Source organism: Brachyhypopomus gauderio, chromosome 15 (assembly GCF_052324685.1).
Source record: "Brachyhypopomus gauderio isolate BG-103 chromosome 15, BGAUD_0.2, whole genome shotgun sequence".
Taxonomy (NCBI): Eukaryota; Metazoa; Chordata; class Actinopteri; order Gymnotiformes; family Hypopomidae; genus Brachyhypopomus; species Brachyhypopomus gauderio.
Genome location: NC_135225.1, coordinates 11,553,967 through 11,577,345, shown reverse-complemented (window position 1 = coordinate 11,577,345; position 23,379 = coordinate 11,553,967). Strand labels below are relative to the sequence as shown.

General features: G+C 41.1%; 2 protein-coding genes and 1 long non-coding RNA gene across 14 annotated transcripts in view; 2 read left to right on the top strand and 1 right to left on the bottom strand.

Moving 5' to 3' along the window:
* The first annotated feature begins 34 nt into the window (after positions 1-34).
* On the top strand, positions 35-10,079 carry pik3ap1 (phosphoinositide-3-kinase adaptor protein 1). 8 transcript variants are annotated; one of them, XM_076974322.1, is made up of 18 exons: positions 35-278; positions 707-832; positions 998-1,424; positions 1,709-1,962; positions 2,311-2,452; positions 2,659-2,801; positions 2,968-3,100; positions 3,274-3,470; positions 3,768-3,966; positions 4,252-4,323; positions 4,812-5,090; positions 5,306-5,377; positions 5,489-5,688; positions 5,902-5,974; positions 6,715-6,882; positions 7,555-7,625; positions 7,893-7,981; positions 9,446-10,079. In XM_076974322.1, exons 3-18 carry the CDS (start codon positions 1,019-1,021, stop codon positions 9,582-9,584), a joined length of 2,637 nt encoding a protein of 878 aa, XP_076830437.1. In that variant the 5' UTR covers positions 35-278; positions 707-832; positions 998-1,018; the 3' UTR covers positions 9,585-10,079. The 8 variants fall into 8 exon arrangements, with proteins under 8 accessions (XP_076830437.1, XP_076830442.1, XP_076830438.1 ...); XM_076974327.1 differs by lacking the exon at positions 707-832 and having other exon boundaries at positions 4,887-5,090; XM_076974323.1 differs by lacking the exon at positions 707-832 and having other exon boundaries at positions 4,815-5,090.
* LOC143476240 (uncharacterized) lies at positions 9,692-22,065 on the bottom strand. Its single transcript, XR_013121251.1, has 3 exons — positions 21,816-22,065; positions 20,277-20,371; positions 9,692-10,848 (listed from the first exon to the last, which is right to left on the bottom strand). It is a non-coding gene; the product is annotated as an uncharacterized LOC143476240 (long non-coding RNA).
* Positions 11,825-23,379, top strand: part of sorbs1 (sorbin and SH3 domain containing 1) — a 37,185-nt gene continuing 25,630 nt past the window's right edge. For 4 of the 5 annotated variants that reach the window (XM_076974316.1, XM_076974317.1, XM_076974318.1 and 1 more), the window contains exons 1-5: positions 11,864-11,981; positions 20,548-20,590; positions 21,849-21,941; positions 22,123-22,239; positions 23,048-23,163. In XM_076974316.1, coding sequence (XP_076830431.1) covers positions 21,911-21,941; positions 22,123-22,239; positions 23,048-23,163 — 264 coding nt within the window. In that variant the 5' untranslated portion in view covers positions 11,864-11,981; positions 20,548-20,590; positions 21,849-21,910. Of the gene's footprint in view, positions 11,982-20,547; positions 20,591-21,848; positions 21,942-22,122; positions 22,240-23,047; positions 23,164-23,379 lie in introns of all 5 variants that reach the window. The other variant, XM_076974319.1, reaches the window with a different exon arrangement.

Here is a 23,379-nt window from a genome sequence, read left to right as displayed (position 1 = left end):
AAGGGAGCAGACAGTTCAACTCTGGTGGGTTGATACACACCATCTCTGCTTCTCTAACATTCTAAGTAATCCATTGCAAAGAGTTTAAGGAAGTGACGTTGTCACACTCTATCAGGAAACTGTTTCTTTAAATAAGAGTACGTTGTGGGGTGCAGTTTATATACCACAGAGAATTTAGAAAAATATTAAGATTCCAAGGCTAGTTTAAGGATAAAAGTGCAGACTTGTGGAACTACACCGTTTTTGCTACATCTGAATGTCTTTTGTTAGAAAGTAAGGTGAGTAACTTACAATGAAGGTTTTGTTTCCTTTGGTGGTGGTCCAAATAAATACCTCAGTAACAATGTTATCTTTTCACTGTGAACTTAGAGAATTTTAATTGCTCAGAGCTAGATACCGAGAGACCTTGGGTTAACATGAAATAGCTTCTAGTAATGTATGATTTAACATAGTTTGGATCTGTCTTGTCCACTGACGAGCCACCATTTAAGTATTTTGCTGCTGTTAAATATTCTCTTTTTTAAATCCCTATGCTCACATATTCTTACATGTAAACTGCAATGCCCAACTACTCTACAGTAATTAACTCTTCCACTAAAAGCTATGTAAACCCCCAAATTTAATCATAGCAGCAGAAAACAAATCCTGGCACTGATCAAATGTAACATTTGTGAGGCTGTTGACTCCAGTTTTGCTGTTTGCTTAGATAAGCATTAGTTGTGTGCTTTGGTACCATGACATGACAAGGTTACTTGGGAACAATGGCTGCGTTCATGCTTCAAGTGAAAATCCATCTATCTGGCTGCATCAGTACAGTTTCATTTCGACATAGGCAAGCTAAGTTCTCCATCTTAAATTAGAATCTCTTTATAGTTAGAGGTGTGGCCTATGAAGGCATGTAAATATGACTGACTGAAGATCTAGTAGTCAAAGATTATTTCATTGTTTTTGCAAGCTAGGTAACTACACAAGTGCTATCCTGATTGTTTAATTGCAGCAAAAGTCTGGATGCTTTGCCATGTGTGATGTGCTAATCGTGCACACTGATGAGACCCATGACTGGGCTACGTACCTCCAGGTCATCTTGGAGGCTTCGGACCACTTCCCTCAAGGTTCCATCAAGTTGTATCTTGCCGATGGGGAAAAATCTATTCAAGATTATGACTGTTCAGTGTTCAGCACCAGCAAGTGCATACTGCTTTTGCTATCGCTGGCATTCCTGGACATACAGAGGGAACCAGATGTGTGGGACACTTATGAACAAGTTCTATACCCTCCCTGTAAAGTTATAGCGTTTCTGTGTGGGGTGTCTGAAGACGATGATTTAGTGGACTGTTTTGAATACTGGACCAGCTGGAGGAAGCTTGATTCAGAAGATGATCCATCAGTATATGTCTCCACAGTCCTGGAGGTTATTGCAGGGGGTATGTGATCTTTACCTTCTTTAGCAACAGTACTTCAGAAACTGTATCAACTGTTTAAAACTATATTTCGGGGGGCTAAAGTAGGATAAGGCAAATATTCAAACCATGATGAGAGTTTCTTTTGGAACTTTAAGGCAACCTATAGAAGCTCCTGTATCTGACCCTGTATTTGGTGTTGGTAATTAACAATACACGAGGTGTACTGTTATTTATTGGGAAGCTGTAAAGAGTCACACACAGCACTACAGGTCTTTGAACATGTTTTGGAATTGTTTTTGTGAAAGAAAATGTTACTCATCCTGAAGACCAGTGGGGGACTGAGGAAGAAATGCCACCACTAAATGACCTGGATCTGGATGCTTTAGACCCACCTGAGGAGTTAGTTCTTCCTGACCAGTCCCACATACCAGATGAACATCCAGATGTCCAAGACAGTACCCATGAGACCATTGGAATCGTGTCGCAAGCCTTAAGTCCAGAGCCATCATCGGCAGATGTACTCTGCCTTACTGTCCAACCTCAAAGAATACTCTGTGGGGTAAGTATTCGGGGCTTCAGTGAATATGCAGGGACATTCAGTTTTCTTTTCAGTGTATTTTTATATACTTAAAAGCTATGTGCAAATTCCCCAAATGATTATATATATAGATGCATTGAATAAAACTACTTGTTTCCCAAACTGTCAAAGATCATGTAGCAGTGAGATCACATTTAGACACTGCGATCACAATTTTTTTTATTACGTGGTGGATGTTAAAGGAAGCAGCTAGCTACTTACAGTTCTGAGAAACCATGTTTTTGTTTGGCCATGCATCGTGAATAAAGCATTTGTTTATATTGATGTATCAATAATTCTTTCTGAGCTGTTTTGTTTTTGCTTTTCCAGACTATGGTGGACATTTATGTCATTATGCTGAATAAGTTGGACAGTCAGGCCAGTATGGAAGTGGAGTTTCATTGTGAGCACTCAACAAAACGTGTGCCAGGAACCCTTGTAAATGAATACATTGTTAGAGCTCAGTCACCAGGTAGGTTTTAAACGGGTCGATTCAATTCAGAAAGAGGAATCCGTTTTAGTTCCTCTCTGCTGTTTTGTGCTTTTAATTGAATTTGCATCTTGGCCCTGGGAAAAAATTGCTTCGTGCTAACACTTTGAACTTTGTGAAAGTCTTGCAAATTTTGCAGTGTTGCAACATCTTATTTTATTCTAATTCATTTATTTTTCTGCTATCAGATATGCCATCTGGGGCTGTTTCTTTGCATGTTTATAGTAATGGATCAAACATATGTTCAAGGACTGTGATATACTACACAGAAATGGAGGAAATAAACTGTTATCTTAAGAAAGTTATGGATCCTCTGCAATTTATGTGCCAGGTTTGTTATGATTCTTCTTTTTGTCTTTCCTACAGTTAATTGATATTGGTTGGTGTCCAGTGCATTGTCATACATACATGGTAGTGGCGTCAAAAATGCACTCTACGTTTTGACTTTGGTGAGCCACGTGCTTATGCTCACAGATATTATATGTTGTTTTTTTCAGGCATTTAACATTACATCAAATACATCAGAAGCATTGGATGATTTGCTTACCAATTCACTTAAAAAACACATACCTGAACATGGATTACAAGTATTTGGAATCGATCAGCTTGAACAGGAGAATACATTCACAAGTAATCATTTTTTTTGTGTTTTAGGAACAGTTGCATTCAGTTTGGTTCTTAACACTGTGTAGAATGTAATACGTGTGGTGTGGTGACGAGTAGAATGAGACGAGGTGAGGTATTCACTGAACAGAAACCGAATAACCCGTGTGTAAAAAAAATGGACCTCTTTGGATTCTCAGATAGGCCGAATGTGGAACTCCCAACTTTGCTTCACTTCTCTGCAAAGTTCGGGCTAAAGAAACTGACCAGCACGTTGCTGCGGTGCCCGGGAGCAATGCAGGCCTACAGTGTAATGAACAAGGACGGGGATTACCCAAACACGCTGGCTGAAAAAAGTGGCTTCTCGGATTTAAGACGGTTCATGGATGACTATGTGGTAAGATACTGACTGGTTTGGATGCACACTTTGCCCTGTGCTAGTTCACCAAAGCTATCCTGGGGATATGTTTCTTTAATCTGTAAAGTGACACTGGTGACACATTATGCGAGTTTCTTAAATGAATCTGTAGTTTTATTTTTAGGACTTCTTGTATGTGAGCATCACCAAATGGTGACCTTTACTAGCTAATCAGGTGTATTCATCAAATGTAAATACTAAATCTCTCACCATCTTAAAAAGGACTGATGCTGATGTCAGTTGTACTGATGTTTTGCATGTTGTGAAAACATTTAGGAGACAGTAGACTTGGAAAAGTCTCACATAGAGGAATCCCCGGCAACGCCAGAAGATGAAGACATCTACGAGCCTATGGCAAACCCAGCCCAGGCTTTAGAGGCCAACTTCTCTCTTCAGGAGGATATATACGAGTCTATGATGGAACTGAACCCTGACATGCAATTGTGTAATTCACTCTTACAACAGCTGAATATGTGTAAAAGTCTTCAAAACTAATTTAAAGAGGAATGTATAATTGTGTTAAATTGCAGGACTGTGGTACTAGCATTAAGAAATGCAGCTAACTAATAACTAATGTCATGGCAATAACTTGTTTGTCTAGTAAGGACTGATCCAATGACTGCTCAAAGACATAAAGGAAATCTAAAGGAATAATATGAAAGGAACCTGGATCTGTGGCAGATTTATTTCATGCATGTTTTCTTTGAGATACAGATTAATGTGAAATGCAGTATGTTATTCTTGAACTCTTTCTCTGCAGACGAGGACTTGAACAACTCTTTCAGTGAGTCTGAACACCCAGAAGAGGTCATATTGAGAAAGTTTTTCCAAGGTAATTATGAAAAATTAAAATGTGTGAAAAATTCTGCATTAATATAATTAATTAATATATTACTAAACCATAGAAAAGATTTTCTTTGCAGTCAGTGGTGTTAAAATATGTAGAGCATCTCTAAAAAGCTATCATTTCAAATTAGAGCGAATATGTAAAAATCATTTTCTTTATGTTTATGATTTTGTAGTGATGTATGAAGTAGTATCACTGTCACTGATGATATGACTTATAAGGAAACATTTAAGAACTTACTTATTTAAGAAACATTTAAGAAACATTTATTGGATATCTTTAAACTGAGGCATTTATTAAGTGACATAATGTATTTGTAACATAATTACTTAATTTTTAGTATTTATACTTAATAGTTCACTTAATAGCTCATAACAAAAAGAAAACTACATTTCGCATTAACCGTTAAATGCCGATTAATACTAAATTTCCATTTAAATAAAGTTGTAATTTTTTTAATTAACCTATAAAAGAAGAAAAACCCCAGGAGAATTCAGAGACCATGGAGGAAGAACTAGCAAATGATGATGATTACCCTTTTATGAAAGCCAATGAGACAGCAGAGGACAATTCAGAAGGCTACTCAGAAGAGGAGGATCCCTATAAGATCTGCTCTCCAGACGAAATCTATGACACTGTAGATGAACAAGACACTTGCTCTGCTTCTGCCATTCTGAATCGCCCACCAGCCCCAGTTCCTCGGCCAGCCACGCTGTCCGAGCCAGAGGAATGCAAGACCTATATTTCAACAGGTAGGACGTAAAAACGCACAAGCATTTTCCTGATTCCTACTCTATTTACTTATGATGCGGGTAAATATGTTTCAGTTTAAACATAACTTAAATAAAGTTAAGCAGGTGACGTGGTTTGTGTTCTGTGATATGAATCTAGTAATCAGAAAAAAAACCCTCTCTCTTTGAGGTTTATGATGCACTTTTTTCAGATTTCCGTAACATATCTTTTGCAGTGTTCTCCTCCAAACGCTCGTTATGTTCTACAGGCAGTAGTAGTAGTCAAAGACAGAATCAAACCTCTGAAGGTATGACACTCATATACAATCTTCTAAGAGTGACCTTTGCACATGATGAAAGTACATAAGAGTTTGATGGATATTACATTTCACAGAGTTGAAGCGATCTGTTCCCCTCAGATTCACTGTGGCCAGAGAGAGACACTGAAGTTACTACCCATGACCCCTATGCAGGCATGAAGACCCCAGGCCAGAAACAGCTCATCTCCCTGCAGGAGAGGGTGAAAGTGGGGGCACTCACTGTAGAGGAGGCAGTGCAGGAGTTCAAGGCCTGGCAGTTTGACCAGGAAAAAAGGTCTCAGTCCATCCGCTTCCAGCAGGTATGAGGAGGTCATGGGCTCTGAGATGAAGCCCTTTGGTTGGAGAGCAATAATAACTGTACTTTGTAAACTGTAAACTTGCAAATTGTAATCTGTAAACTGTAAATTGTAAACTGTATATGACTTGGAGTTTGTAGTACATCAGACATTGTTTTGTGTGTGTGTGTGTGCACACGTCTGTATGTGTGTGTGCGTGTGCATGCCTGTATCTAGGAAAACTTGCAGAGGTTACGAGATAGCATCACTCGACGTCACAAAGAGAAGGGAAGGAGTGGAAGAGGGGAAGGTAAGAATTCACAAAGGTTTACACAAACAGCAGCTGCTGCACTGTATACATTACACAACATAAAATACAGTTTATGAACTTGTACAGTGAAAGCATAGAAGATAGTCGGCCTGGCAATTGATTTTCGCATGCATACAGCATACAGAAGGGTACCTACACACCCCAGTCCAGCATATCTGTGGAGGAAGGGTGAATGATTTGGAGAATGGTTTGAATAGTGGGTATGGGACTGAAGGGAGGGACAAACCCTTTCTGTGGCTCTCAGAGTTTAGCACAACTATTAAATCAATTACAGCGACTTTAAGCACAATAACTGAGATTGTTAAATTCCACCCTTGTAATAGTTCATCTCTAATATTACGGAACTGCAATTACAGAACTCTGTTTGCTATAATACAGCACTGTTTTTATATTTAGATTCAGTCATTTATTAGCTTACTTTATGTAGAAACAACATTACAAGATAAATGGCAAGATGTATTTGTTTATTTGTATTTATTTATATTTGTATTTATTTGTAATCTAATTAAATTTAATGGACTAACATTTAACTTTCTCTAGGAAAATTTGCTTTGTTCTTCAGTAATATTGTTCTTATGTCTCAATCGCATACTAAAACACTACACAAACACAATATGCATGGTTTCTAAAAATTATTCCCACCGACATTGAAACAAAATAATACATTCCAGGAATCATACTATATTTAACTGTATTTACCCATTTGTTCTGTGATTTAGAGCTGGAGATAACTGCTCCAATGCAGAGGAACCTGCGTTGGGGCTCTCATATAAACATAGAGTGTTCGGTGTATGAGCCAAGCCCGCGGGCCACAACCCAGACACCTCCTGTGAGCCAGCCACCACAGAGAGGAACTTGGCAGACGGGAAGTACCTCCAGCACCTCTAGTGAGTAGTCTCATCCCTATTCTCTCCCTTTTTCGACCAGTTAATGACCATGTCCGGCTCCCTCTGGTGGTAAGTCTCAGCCTGTCACGTGACCAGACCAACATATCTCTGGTAGGCAGCACATTGGATGACCCTCTCACACGTCCATAGCAATGTTTCCTTTTTATGCAAGACATAACTGACATCAGCTTCTTAAGAAAGAAAGGCTTGTACTTTCACTATCAGTGATCTGTGAATAGCTGACTTCCACGCCAACTGTAAACTGTATTTGTCTGTGGTGTAACAAGGCCATTTTCACATCAAGATTTCCAGAGTTTTCACTTCATTAAAGCCTCAACTTGGTTTATATAGTAAAAATAGTCACATTCCCAGGATTGCTTTGTATCTGCACTTGTTAGTAAGTAATGCCTACAAACCACACTCAGACATTATAACGTTTTTATTTTGCAAAACTCATTTTGCAGAAGTCATTCAGTTTATTAGAAGAATGAGTAACTTATGAACACAGAATATCTGAAACTGTGTAGCATCAGTTATCTATTCATTACTTTATTAAATTTTTTCTGCCTTACTTTTTGAGAAGAAGAGAAATAGTTGTCATGTCCTCCTGCTAGTGTTTACTGACATTAATATGTGGGTGTTTGGGTGTATCTGTGTGTGTGGTGTGAGCAGGCAGTGGGAGTAACAGACTCAGTACTCTGAGCACCATCAGTTACAGCAGTGGAGCAGATGGGGAACTGGAGGTGAGATTTGTCATTTCTTAAATAACAATTGCATTTTTTCCTAATGCCTCTTATGGTTACAATGGAGAATAATACATATTATGACGTTACAAAGTGTAGCGCTGTTACGTGAGTTGTTGTTTGAATCCAGAACTTTTAAAATCTCTTATCATGTCACTCTTGTCCCTTGTGGATATTTTAAGTATTAATTTGAAAGACAAACTGCAGGTTATGTGAGGTGATTTCTTCTGTTGTTCCCATCTGAACCCTCTTTCCGTCTCCTTGAAGGAGCCTCAGGAAAGTGTTCCTCCTCGACCTCTCCGACCAGCACCACCTGTTCTCCCTCCACCCAGAGTGCCGCCCCGCACGTCCGAATGGTGAGATCTTTCTGCTCCTTGCAGTTTTACATGTCTGTGCTTTGGTGCACAGATTACAGCATTAGCGCTAGGGACTCAGATCCAACCTTCATAGATCTGATTACCTGGATTAAATTCTGTGAGATAAATATCATGCACCTGTCAGAGGAGGTGCAAACACTTCGTCATAGTGGTTGATATAAACTTTAAAATAAATGTGCTTTTATGAGTCACATGACTGGAAACATGAAGAGAGGAAGTGTTAAAAAAAACCCTCAAAACAGAATATGTTAAAAACAGAAATTTATATGTCAGTAGCAAATGCAAGAGAGTGAGGGAAAGTGAAACACTGAGAACAAGGTGAAAAATAAATTGATGGTATTATTATTAAGGTAATGTGAGTTTGCTTAAAATGTTTTAAGAAACTTGATGGTTCTTTTGCATTCTTTGGTCTAGAAAAATGAGCCTTGCTGCTATATTTGGTGAGATGAAGTGCAGTGTTTAACTTTCCTCTGTGTTATAAACCAGCCGCCAGCCACAAACACTAAGCAACTGCCTACAAAGTGAAACTGTACACAACGTCTTCATTGCTTCTCTCACTGTTTGCATGCATTATATTTTAGTCTGTAGCTTCAGTTGTTAATGTACATTTTAAGTTTAATAAACACAACGACTCTATTAGCAGTGTTGTGAGCAAAAGGAGAAACTGTATGTGTTGTGGGAAGTGGGTAAAGTGGTTTAGAAGTCAACTTATGTAGATAAGCCCATCTTAATGCATCTTTATGCATGTCATTCAGATATTTCAACACTCTTTCACCTCCTTGTTCCATCTACCATCTACTAAGGCAACTTATACTACTACGACTACAACTACTATTACTACTATTACTACTAATGATGATATATGATGATGATGATGATGATGATAGTAATAATACTAAGCCTTCCAAGCAAACTGCAATATAATGAAAACTAGACATATATGTGTTCTCACATCTCAGCTGCCACATTCATAATTTCCCCTGATAGTTTCACACTGTTCCTTATGTATTTACTGTATACAGTAATTGTATACAGTACACATATGGTAATTGTACATGAGCTGTCCAAACGTTCTGTCAGTGTTGGATTACAGAAGAGAGTGCAAAGCTTTAGACACCAGATGAGTTAGTTTTGTGGTATTAAGACTCTGTAATTGTATATCCACATATCCACATGTAAATTGATCTATGAAAATAGATATAACACTTCACCTCACAACACTAAATACCTATGACACTTCTGCATTAATACTGCAGAAGCTCTTTCCAAAGTCTTGCAACCTTCATTTAAAAATGCCTGACTCCCCGAAACATTAAATTTGGACTTTTAAAGTTTTTCTTTTATCCTGGATGGTAGGTTTTGTCTCCAGTCTTTCTATGTTGCAAGCTATTGAACCTAATTTACATCAAAAGTTCATTTATCCCATTGCATTCCCCCCCTCAGGTTTCCAGAGAGTTTGCTACATGAGCGTTATGTGCCCAGCCCGTCTCGTGCTCTGCCTCAGTTGCCCCCGCAGAGAGCCATCCCATCCATCCCAGCCCCTCCCATCCCTCCACGGCCCGTCCAGCCTCGGCCATGGTGACCCTTTCCCACATGTGTCTCACACTTCCTTTTACTCTTGTTACGGTTACATCAAGCTTGTGTAATAATGTGGATCTGTGAAAAAATGTGAACTTTTTTCACGTCTGCCCTCTATTGGCCGTGAGTTTGAATGAACAATTGAGAGACGCAACCAAAACACAGTGTTATACGTTATAGGTTAGTGTTGTTAATGATCTTCGGATTCACAAAGATTATTTGAACATATTCAAATAAGTTAACAATTTGATCAAATAATAATTCCACATTTAACAGTTGATTAACAGATCACTTGTCATTGGTGATATAACTTTGCACACAATAGCAATTTTAGAAATTCTTTAAATGTGAAAAGTCCCATTACCTATACATATTGGGCAATATAATCTGATCAATGTACATTATTTTCATTTGAACATTTTTCATTTCTGTTGTTTTCTACTGTGTGTTTGTATTTATTCGATGCCTACATTAAAGTTGCAGATCTGACCGAATGCGATTCTGTCTCTGTGTGATGTGTATTCATATTACCTGAACATAAATTAAAATGTAAAACCAGTTTGGGGAATAGAGGGAATAGAAAAAAGTTGAAGAAGAAATTTGAACACCTGGCCTTCTCACTGCAAATCTAAAAAAATGTTTTTATAGTTTTTCCAAACATTTTCGTATATGATGCCGAGGAAGATGAAGCATGATGGAGGTGCTGAATTGAGCAGTATTTATTAGGGGCATTGTCATAGTTAAAGGGTGGATATGTCATGCTTACCAGCAGAAAAAGCAAACGATAATTGTGGAAGTGATTACTTTATTATTTTGGTTCCTCACAATGACCATGATTAAACACCCAGACCTCTACTATAATGGCTGTTTCACACTGTGAAGAAAAATTGCTGGAAAAATAACGTATTGCTCCTATGGAGAGGTCCAAAGTCCAAGATCCAGATCAAATTAGCAACTGACAAACTAAGGCAAGAAGACACCGGTTGCAAATGCATGGCCTGTTATCATGAGGTGGACACAAGGAAGGGTGGAGATGCACAGATGATGTGCATACAACACGTGATGCCAAGGGGTGGGGGTGGGGGGGTGTTTGGTGGACACTTTAACTGATCTTTGCAAGTTCAGGTGCCTGAAATCTCTGCATGCAGACCTCCAGTGCTGCACCCGTGTGGGAGCAGAAGGTGGAGACGTTGCCCTGTGGGGAAGGCGGAGCGGAGACGGTGGCCTCAGCAGTGGAGACAGGAGGCATCACAGCATCTTCTATACCGCTACAGGAAGTGGTGGCAGTTTCCACCCCAGAGAAAGGAAACATATGAATGGAAACAGGCAGAGTGATCTCTGGGAACCTTCTAAGAGCAGGAAACAGTAACCCCTACCAAACCCCCACTCACACAACACCTCACCTCCACCCAACACCCCCAACCTAACACACCCCCCACCTACCCAACAACCACCCCCCCACACACACACACAAACACACACAGTGTGACCAGGGCTGCTTCATTTTTAGTGCACTTCACTTTTCATGCACAACTGGCACTTATAGGCCAATATTGCATACTTCCATTTTATCACTTTTATATTGTACTGTAAAACACTTTTTATGCACTATTGTTAAAAGTGAATATGTCAAAATAGAAGTAGGAACAGAAAAAAAAAACTAATTATACCAAAATAGAAGTAGAAAACGGCGAAAATGTGAAGAAAATAATAATAATAAAAAATTATGTTGTTTTTGTATTTTGTATTTTCCTCTTATTGTTGTTAGATGGTGGTCTGAACTGGAATTTTTTTTCCTGAACCACGTCATTGATCATAGGAGTACATTATGACAAATCTGCTCTGAAGAAAGATTTTTAAACCACAATAACTTTAGTGCCCATAATATATCACCAACAATAAAGGTGGTCGTCTAGACCAATAACAACTAATTTGGTTAGAAGTATGGATGATTAAGGCAATTATAATGAAATAATATTAATCCATGAACTATGTCATGACTAACTCATTCTTCAAGGTTAGTGCTGATTATGCCATCAATATCAGCAAACTGCTAATTAATTTAACGTTGTGTACAACCGCCCAATTTGAAGTTACAGTTTAACAGAAAACATTAGCTTTGGCTCGAGTTAAATATACAAATACGTGTGGTCATACCTGGTCATTAAAAAAAACCTCAGTCGGATTAGCTGGGTCTTATGCACGTGTGTGACTTTGCGCACTACGCCCGTGTCCGCCCAGCCCAGGCAGGACACAGGGGGGCAGCTCTAATTCTAATGAGAATGGACGAGCGCTCTTAGTGAGTGGTGCGCGCCTTGCGCCCTGTGGTGACGGACACTACAAACCCTGCAGCGTGCGGCAGCGTTATCACTACGAAAACCTGGACTGCTTCCGTGGAAAGGTAAGCACACGTTGCAGATATCGTTCCAGCATGTTTTCAAGCATCGATACTAAACACTACACATTTGCACATATCATTTATTGCATCAATGTCAAGGTGAACGTTTGAGTGTACTGGACTGACAGATTTGAGTCCGCTCCGTGCTGCTGCTGACCGCTGCGGTGAATTTGCGGTGCTGGCAAAGTGCGGTAGGGTAGGGGAGTCCTTGACTTGGGCTGGTTTGCTGTCTTGTGGCGTTCTTTTCACTACCAGCACAACTGATCGGAAGTTGAGATCGAGATGTGACACTACTTGTCATTTTAATTGCGCGTCTTAAGTCAAAGTAATTCTCCCAGTATGGGTGAATCGTCTAGGTCGGTGGACTGAAGCTCATTTGTATTCCGCAGAAAACAGCCGAGCGCTGCTCATCCTCACCAGGCCAAATAAGGAATAGGACAGGGAATAATCACTTACAGCCAAGTGACTTTACATACAACAGAAAAGGATCCCAAATAAGACACAATTTTACCCGAGGCTATTATTTATATACTGTAGTATAGTAGAGGAATACGTACATTTCCATTAGGTTTGTTTACAGTCTTGTTTTTTAAAAAGACAAAAAGCTTTTGAGCTTAATGCTGAATTAGAGGCGAATGATATAGATTTAGATATTTGGCCTAATGGAATTCAGATAATGCGGTACAGGCTCAGTGCAGCAAGGTAAACTTGCCTCTAAACTCAAGATCACGTCGGGCAGGATTTTACCGTTTTGGCTGCCGTAAACTGGCAAACCTTTAGCACAAAAGCACAACCGAGTGAATGTAAACCCTAAGAAAGTTACAGTAAGGTAAAATATTAATGCATATACCAGTGGCTACACGTGCTTCCGTTAGTCACCAACAACGTGGTCCCCTCGACCACACTTAAATAAATGATGTGTGGTCTGTACAGTGGACTGCAGGTAAACTCCGCATGAACGTACAGGACATTATTAGGTAAGTACATATTAGCTGAAGCACAAATAATGTGAGTCAGGGGTTATGACATATTTGTCCGCTAAGTTATGAGAGAAGCACTTGACCGGTATTTCTGGAGTTTTTGCATACCTGCTGTGGGAGGATTTGTTTAGGAAATATTTCTGGGGAAATGTTATGACTTTATAGGGAGATTTTATTTGTTTTAAAAAAGTGAAATATCAGTACATAAGGGATAAAATCGTAAAGTCCACAATGTAAACACAATGATTTAATCTTCAATTAGGTGAACCATTGCGAAATAATTAAACTTAAGACATTCTAAATGTAGTGGAAAAATCACACGAATCTTAATAGTTTTTTATGTTTACACGTCTTCAAGTAAACTAGGTGAGGGTTTCTGGAATATGGGTGAAATTCCAATGTCAGGCTGTCTGGATACAATCCCTTTAGTTTTATAATGAATAATTTGTGTTGGTTGCTAAATTTTTTATAACCGTTGTGCAGAATCATGTTACTTGTGCCCAGTACAGAGTATACAGGCAGAAGTGTGAAGGAATACTCTCTCCAACGATGTACCATGAACTAAATGCATTTTGTGTTTTGTTGTTTGTCAGTTGTTTCTTTCTCAGCAACATCAGCTCTTTCAGTCAGAAAGTTGTTTACATGTATTGATGATGAGAGTGTCCATCGTGTGAGTGTGATGGTACAATTATAGCCATTAGGATTTTAAATAATGCAAAATTGCAATATCAATGAACTGTTATAACCATTAACATTTTCCTACTGGTGTATCACTGTTTGAGGGGCACATATGCCTGTATACCTCTAGTGCTACAGTAAATCATGGAGGACTCTTTTTCATTCACCTTAGCCTGTTTAGAAATGTCTGGGAATGGGTTTAAGTTTTTACGTTTTCAATGGAAAGTAAAGATTCATGTCTTTCCATTGATATTTTTATGCATGTAATATATAATCATTATTAAAAGTGATGTCATATATAATAAGCACCATCATTTGGATCTGTATCTAGGTCCAGGATATTCAGGGTTGTTAAAGAGTTCTGAATGGGTAATACTATTCTAAATGTAATAGTATCGTATGACTAAGGGGAACAAACATTTTTCATGTAACTGAACCGTAATACCCAGCAATTTCCATTATAAATCCATACGTCATGGTGTATTTTCTTCATATGTGATTTGTTATATGCTGGTTTCTTATTATTCCACGTTTCAAGGTACAACTCCATTTGCTATGCTTTTAGAAATGCTATGCAAATGATGTTGATACTTATTTAAAGCAACTGGTTGCCCTGCCTGTATGCGATGAGTGGCACGTATATTCACGATAAGCACACATCAGAAGCCCAATGATTGAGGAGCCTTCACTGGGTGCTTCTGGCCCAGACACCTGACGCTCTCTGTTCCCATTGTGGTAATGTTTCTCCACATTGCTTAGCAACCCATCGTCTTCCCCCTCACTGTCATTCACCCCTATTGGCTGAATCATACGTGAGAGTGGTTCTCAGAGTGTCCGCACCTGTGTGTGTGTGTGTGTGTGTACACGTATACCTATCAAAGTTTATATGCCCACAGCAAGCAGCATACTAATACATTAAGGTAAACAAGGCAGCAAGCAGGAAACGTATGGTTCGGTACGGATGACGTTGACAGATGTCTCACTTTGTTTCTTGCTAGCGTGGCACTTTGCGTAGCAGCTGGTGTGGACACAGGGCTGTTTGGCTGGGGAGACCCCTCCCTGAAGATGTTGTGGACAAACATAGATACACTGACCAATGTGAATTTCTGTGCTAATACACAATTTTTTACATTGTGTATTAAAAATAAAAATATTTTTAGCCCCCAAAATCATTATGAGGTATTTCAGGAGTTTAGTAAGTAGTCTCATACTGCTGTTGTCAGGACTCTGGTAGCTGTGATGGCCCTAATGTGTGTGTGTGTGTGTGTGTGTGTGTGTGTGTGTTTAATGTGTGTATACCTTTCTCACATAGTTGCATAAGTATGTTATCATTCTTTAAAAAGGCTATGAGCTAAAAGTCTTTCTCTATACTGAGCTCTGGAGCCTTCTGTCATGCTGCTATGTACACCCTCATTATGGAAGCACTTGAAAAGGCTGGATTATCTGAGAGCTGTTTTTAGGTGTGGTGGAACAGTCTGCATCCTGCGACCAGATTAACGAGCCTAAGTCACATAGCTGAGGGCTCTAAACCAGTTGTCACATTCTGCGTTCCCAATGCAGGCTCACAAATTTCGCCTGAAGTCAACTTTGCTGTGGCAAGTAAGCTTCATGCGTAACTGTTAAATAAGTATAACACGGTGATCTCATTATCATATCAGAATAGATATCGTGAGGACCTTTATTTTGGAATAAGTTGAAATGCAGTATTTTTGTTACCTTTATTTTTGCCCTTTTTATGAGAATAAAAGAGGGTTTATGAGAATGTGAAGTAAATTAATAGCAAATACTTTATGCTCTAAATGTTAAGCAGGGGGACATGGCCCGTCCAGTTCTGTCACACATGCCTCAGTGATGCGTGAATAGGTGTCATCTTCCTTCTCCTGGCATGCAGTGACATGGTTAACGGTGTCATCTGATTCCAGTGTGGAGGATGTAACATTCATGTAAACAATTCTCATCAAAGCGTAGTAATCAGAGATCTAGTCATCAATCCAGATGCCCAAATATTTATAACCTGTGACATTCTCATTGGATTATCCCTTCACAACACTATTTTCTACCAAATCACATCTACGGCGCTCTGGGTGGAGGTTAGCACGGCCTGCACTGAGCTTTGTCCTCCTTTCAGATCAGTTTGATTTATATGGAACATGCTGCTTTAGAGGCAACATTCTTCCCCATCTGCTCTATAACACTCAAACGAGTCAAATACACAAAGTAATTTCAGCTGAGAACAAATAATCATTATGTAATATAGATTATACAGGCGGTGTTAGTAGTAATTGATAATCATTATGTCATATAGATTATATAGGTGGTATTAGTAGTGATTGATAATCATTATGTAATGTAGATTATACAGGTGGTGTTAGTAGTGATTCATAATCATTATGTAATGTAGATTATACAGGTGGTGTTAGTAGTGATTCATAATCATTATATCAATCTTAACCAGACATCTACCTACATTATAACCCCGTAATTTGTATATATACTTTCTGAAAGCTATTTACTACATTACAATGTCATCTGCAGTTGTGGAAGGAGTAGTCAAATATAGTCTTGGTAAGACTGTAAGTGGAGGTGTTGTCCCTCGGCGGCTGACCCGTGAAAAGTTGAAGCCTAAATTCCAAAATCTGTTGGTGACATTCGATGTCCCAGGCTGGCTTTGTGGGAAGTTGCGTGTAGATAAAGGCTGTTTGTCAGGCCAGAGGCTATGAGAGTCGTGCGCATGCTCGCCGTCGCCTCAGCTCTCAAGAGGGCCTCTTGTCCTCTGCCCTGTGTGGAGAGCCATGCCAGGAACGTTTGACTCATCCTCATACTGGTCTTTGTGCTGAACAGAGGCCTCCGTGCTTCAGATACGAGATGGCTGTGAGGGGGTTCACTTTTACAGAGATTGAGAAGAAATAAAAATCCTGCTTTTTTGCCTCATGTGTCCATATAGGAGCTGAGAGGTTTTTTTTGGTAGCCTTTAATCACAGGTTTGTGGTTTGCTTTGGCCACAAGGGCTTAACAGTGATCTGGCAACCAGCCCTGCCGTGTAGGTAATTAAATTAGAGACTGATTACATTACATAAGCCTCTTTGAACTGGTTAACATGAATTGTAAAATGTTTAATGTCAGTGATATCACAATAAATTTAATTATGGGTTATGATTGTGCCTGACACCGTAGCGAACATCTTATACATCACCTGACTTCCTGTCTGATCCGTGTGACTAGGTGAGGTCTGCACTCAAGTGATAAACATTGTAAGGTTGAAATAGAGTTGAAGACAAATGTTGTCACCTTAGGATGGTCAAACGGGTGTTTGGTCTGTGGTCAGGGCACACGTTTATCACAAGGCTTGTGCGTGGCCGCTGCTCTCGTTTGCTAGATGTAGCTGCCCGTCTTGTCTCAAGATTTAAATCTGACTGAGTCACACACCTTTCAAGATCATATCTAAAACAGCCTAGTTTCACTTCTTATTATGCATTTTAGTGATAGGCTGGGTCATGGGGCTAATGCTCACTAAAACAGAATTTCATCATCTTGTACCGTAGCATCCATTAATCTACGCTGTACTCCATGCAGAAGTGAGCAGGTCTGCCGCAGCATCCCCTGGGCTGTTCGCTGCCACGTCCCCTGGGCTGTTTGCCGCCACGTTCCCTAGGGCTGTTCGCCGCCATGTCCCCTAGGGCTGATCGCCGCCATGTCCCCTGGGCTGTTCGCCACCACGTTCCCTAGGGCTGTTCGCCGCCACATCCCCTGGGCTGTTCGCCGCCACATCCCCTGGGCTGTTCGGCGCCACGTCCCCTAGGGCTGTTCGGCGCCACGTCCCCTGGGCTGTTCGCCGCCACGTCCCCTGGGCTGTTCGCCGCCACATCCCCTGGGCTGTTCGTCCGCCACGTCCCCTGGGCTGTTTGCCGCCACGTCCCCTGGGCTGTTTGCCGCCACGTCCCCTGGGCTGTTCGCCGCCACGTCCCCTAGGCTGTTCGCCGCCACATCCCCTGGGCTGTTCGCCGCCATGTCCCCTGGGCTGTTCGCCGCTGCCCTATGTCCTTGCATTGAAGAGCTAAACGAGTCATCTTCAGATCCAGCGTGGCTAAGGGAAACACAGTGCCTGCATACATTTCCTTATACGCTGTGGGCAGCCCAGAGACAGTGCGGGAGGGGGGGCAGAAAGCTCACCGAACACATTTACGGTAACGAGGGGGTCTTGTGCTTTAACGAGGGCCGGCTGCTGCTCTCCACTGGGCTGCCACAGCCTTGTTTGGAGTGGTTCGCCATGGGCTGGGTCAGCCCGGGTCAGCCCTGCTTTATCTCTGCCCCCACTTGTCATTTGTTGACAAAGAAAAAGTCAAAGTCCGTTACGCAACCAGACTGTCTCCCCGTCTCCCTCCCACTCTCTCTTTGGGTATAACGTCTCTCGTGCCGATCTTTTGTGTATAAATGCTGAACTCCTTTCTCAGTGAGGTAATGCCTAGTGACTCCTGGGTGGAATTTCACATTACTGCATTGTGTCCCTTTCCTGAATAGCAAGATGCATGGCAATGAAGCAAAAATATGCTAAAGCCCCAGCCAGATGTCCTCTTCTTCTTTAAATGCGATCACAGATATAAAACGAAATCTTTAAAAAAAGGTGCCTAAGATGTACAAGTTATATGTGCACAAGTTATATGTTTTAATAGGGACTTAATTATTATTCAGCGCTTTGAAGTCTTGTAAAAGGAACTGAAGCTATATTATCCACAGTGAACCTTTACCAACCCTTAATTCTGTATGATTCTACAGCACCAAACTAATTCGTGTTATCATGTGGTTAACGTGTTGGTATCTGTGTATTGTTAAATTGGCTAACCCTTATACGTCTTCCTGTTGACATTGTTGGGTGTCTATCTATGGCGTACTCCTCAGACCTATGTTTATGTGTGTGCTGGTTAGGAATGTGCTGGGGACTCAAGAAGTGCCTCTGATGAGTGGGTGGCAAATGTGACAAGCTCCTGGGAGCTTTTGATTGGGCGTCAGTGATCCTAACAAGATCACCCAGGCTGGTGTTGACTGGTATCACTGTGATCAGCTCCTGCTCTGCTCTGTGCTCCATTCCTAGACTTCCAACTGTTCGTCAACCACCTGCATAGTCTGCATAGCAAGCTGAGTAGTTATGACATATTTGGTCATCTCTCCATTATCTTGCTGGGGTTTATGCCCACCCAGAGACGTCTGGCGATGCCAGAGGGGGCCGTGGCTGCCATTTGGTCTGCACATGTCAAGTAGGTGCCACATTCCCGCACGTGAAGTGGTGACAGGCCTGTCTCGGTGACCATGACACTGAAAACGTCATGGTGCATGTGCCAGGGGTTCAGGGCTCTCCACTCACACCCCTCCCTCCCACAGAGCTGTGACAACCAGGGGCCGCTGTGTGGCCCAGCTCCTTGTTATTGTAGGAAGGGGGGGGGGGGGGGGGGGGGGAGCCACACAGGTGAGCAAACATTTGGCTGAGTGTAAATGCCCACACAGGGTAAAAAAGTGCTAGATCTCCATCACAGGTGGCATGACACTTGTGGTTAGTAAATGCATGTTCAGTAAGGCAATAATTCCTTTCTCTATCTTCCTCGCTGTCTCTGCATATACAGGTTTTGAGATAAACAGGATGTTTTGGACAGAGGTCCTTTATCAGCCGGTCAAGCAAAATACACAGCAGATGAGGGGCCTCTTTCTGAGGTCCCGTTTCAGTGAAAACCTTGTGTAGTTCACCTCAATTTCGCATATCTCTACATCGTTTCCTATAGTACACTGCAATTACTCACCTGGAATATTATACTGTAGACTTATACTGTATATCTCGTATCATATCCTATTATATATGAGAGAGTGTATATGAAACAGGGTGTTTGTAGCACCTTATTATGACCACGACATTTCAGTGAAGACTACCTTAAAAACTCAGCTTCACTGGCATGTTGTCGTGGTAATCAGGATTTTTTGTGAATTATGTTGATGTCATACTGAGCTACTCTCTTATAATTACAAGATGTTTTTGATTGCATTATCTTAACACGGTTGTTTGCCTTGTCCGCCTTTTTAAGACACAGAAGGATAACTTTATTTTCCTTTTGTAAATCACCGTACCTGTCATATATTCATTTGAATTAATGATTTCAAACAGCTGTGTACAACTGTTGTGGTTTGGCTGAAAAGTGGAATCTTAGTAGGAACATCTCCATATGGTTTAGCAGTTGGTTGTGCAGTTGAGCTCTAATTAACGATGTTTGAGAAAAATGAAAGGTTTACCCTTATTCAGCATAGCACTGATTCAAAAGATACAAGCCATGTGATTTGATGTATGATTAAAGCTTATGCATATCAGATGTTTATCCTAGACTAAGCTTCTGTGGACCTGTCTGCTACGTATTCAGGAACACCCCCACCCCCTTTCAAAAATTAATCAGTAAACACTTTAAACTTCCCTCAGTGTTACTATAACGATTCTATTTCTCTTTTGTCTTGTTATGATAACTGTGTAACTGCTATCATAACAAGATATCATAATATTTTCAAACAGCTCATTTAGTTCTCAGTGAGAAGTTGGCAGGTCTCTCGTTTCAGTGTGAAACTCAAGCATGGTCACAGCTGTCAGTGGAACGGCTCGTCACTGTACCTCAACACCTGCACCGGCGCTGTGTGAGTGCAGTCAGGAGGTCATTAAAGGGGATTGGCTGTTGGTATCTCACACGCAAGGCTCACTGCTTCTGCCTGAAAAATAAAAAAATTATATTTAAAATGACTATACATTAACCCCACAACCTAACCTGAAAATAATGCCTGTAAAGCAGTCCTGGCACACACGTCGTCTACATTGTACAGTGTAATGTCTGTAAAGAAAAGCACAACTGCTTCGCTGCTTTGATCTCTGTGCTCTTCCATTCTAGGGCTCTCCAGCAGAGGGCGCAGTGAGATTTGATGCAGGCCCTGGTAAGTCTCTCAAGGTTTCTTGCTGTCCAGTCATTGTTGTGGTATAGTTGTGGGATTCTGATTAAACCGACAGCCTTCTCTGATCTCCCAAATGTGTGCTAGTATAGCACTGACACAGTGCAGCCAGTGCTCAGAAAACTTGACGTGTAGTTGGGGAGAAGTAGTCTCTTGTCTCATGCCTGTCCCTGACCTTTCCTGCTGGACACGCATAGCAGAAAGATGCTTCACTGGCAGAAACATCCCTGCTGTTTAAGGCCCTGGAACAACCAGTAAACACCTCTGCCTAGCTGTCGATTATTCTTGTAGTATATTGTAGTATAATATGATAAACAAATGTCTTTTATGTTTAATATCTTTTCTATATTTCTCATAGCTAATATTTCCATTTAACATAACTGATGAGTCATGTATAATTGTTGATAACACCACAGTTTGGGAATAAATACTGATCCTAAAATAGCAAAGCACTAGCCTGATGTAACCCACAGCATATGTGACATTAAATGTGTACAGTGTGCTTGAATCACAGCGTTGCAGTATGGTAAGGTTTGTCGGAAGAGCAGTGATTTCTTGCTGTGGGCAGGCTCATGAGTAAACAAACAAACAAACACAGACTCTCTCTGTGTGCTCCCCTCCGGAGCGCTGAGTCCGTGTTCCTCCCTGCCAGGGCCCCGTTTCCTTCCAGTCATCCTTCTCTCCTTCCTCACCCCCACCGCGCTAATCCCCGTCCCAGCTCACAGTTAGAGTGGGAAGGACAAAGTCATTTGTTTAGTGATTTATATGACTGAAATAACCATGCTGTGCACACGCAACAGAGAAACCAAGAAAACCATTTAGAAAACCAAGAAACAATTAATCATCACTTTTTGAAATTCAACAAATGTAGTTCAGTATAAATTTCTGTATAAAATTCAGTATAAAAGTTATAGGAACATATATGTAGAGATAAAGACGCAAACTTTAACTACAAAATCAAAGTGTAAAGTAGCTACACTACTTTAGAAAGTGTAGGTACGTTTTCTACCAAAATATATACACAGCAAAACACAACACGCAAGCTAAAGCTTTCATTTGTGATTTGGATCATAATAAGCCAGCAATGCACTTCAAAACAGTATGACAGCCTGATCACATGTACATCTCACACAAGTCTTGAGATGATCAAGTATGTTGTTGACTAACATATGCACCTGCCCCGTGTTGCCTTCAACTCAAGCATGCTCACCAGAGGTTTGTTTGTTTTTTTTGCGACTGGCAGTGCGTCCGATAATCACCGGTCCACGCGCCGTCTCTGCTGTGCGGGTCACTCCTCTGAGGACCATGAAGACCTCCCCCGACCTCATGCCCACTGGTGAGGGCAGTTCCTTTTATTATAAACCAGACAAGTACAAGCCAAACTCCATAAACAGTCTGGCTAACACTGAACGCCAAAACCTGCGCTCTATCAAACATGTTAAAGGGAGTGTGTGTATGTGTGTGTGTGTGTGTGTGTGTGTGTGTGTGTGTGTGTGTGTGTGTGTGTGTGCGCACAGAGGTGGACCCTGCCCGTGTGTGTAAGGGGAAGGGCGCAGTGACCCTTAGGGCCACGCTCGTGCACATTGATGACGAGGACTGTGTCACCCAGGAGCCAGCCATGACCCCAGCCCAGAGTGAGTTATTAATGACCTTTCACATCCCTGTGTAGTTCACATTTCACAAGAGCGTGCTTTCTGCACACTATTACATTCCTGCACTTCTCTAACTATAGTATGATGACATCACAAGTATTCACATCCATGTCATCACAAACATGACTGCTGACTACATGCAGCGGTCAATAATTTGGTCAGATGAATTAATTTCTCAACATGGCGTTACAAATGTGCAAGTGTTGTGACATGGAGCGCACAAAACAACATCTAGCAGCAGCCGACTCAGTTGCTCGGCGGCTCAAATAACTTTCATTGCGTCCTCATATTTGCCAGGCCCCGTGAAAGGACGCTTTTGTCCCCGAACTCCCACACGGGCTGCTGGGAGTGGAACATGGACTGATTGGTGATCACAGTATTAGAACTCGGCTGGCTCGCTGCCAGGATGAGGGGGACATGCTTTAATTGTTGTGTCGGAATAAAAAGGCCAGTGAAACAAACACTTCTTACAGTGGACTCAATGGCCTCCTTGTGCGAATGACAGAGTTCACAGATTGTGAAGAAATCGTTGGTTCCAACCAGGGGAAATTAGCATCTCTGTGGATGAAGACCTTTTCAGGGGTTTGCTCAGTACTGCTGGACAGGGATTGATTTAATTCAGGATTAACAGTTCTGTCTTGGGGCAGTTTTGTGCTTAGCTTCGAAAGCAAAACAGATCCACTGCCAAGGGGAGGCAGTAGTTTTTCATGTTTATGTCTTATTAGGTATAATAGGGCCCCAGGAAATTTACAGCCTCCTTTAGACCGCAAGCTGTTTGGATTGGTTACAGGTGGATGGTTTGGGACAGTCAATGGAGATGCCACAGAAACCAGTTTGGCAGAGGAAGGGGTAAACAACTCTGGAGCTAATTTAAATTCAGTACAGGCCAACAAGCCTCCAACACAGGTAAGTCATCAGAACGTCATTTGTTTTTAGCCAGACTGTCTTAGTCAAATATCACTTGAGTATAAAAGCTAAACAAGAAACTCCTGTGGTGTACTGACTACAAAAACTATAAATATATTCACCAGATGCTTTATGGCATTTACAACTACTTTAGAATCATTGTGTTTTGCAGTTGTGAATCCCAGTTGTGAACCCGAGTGTAGCTGGGAGTATTCT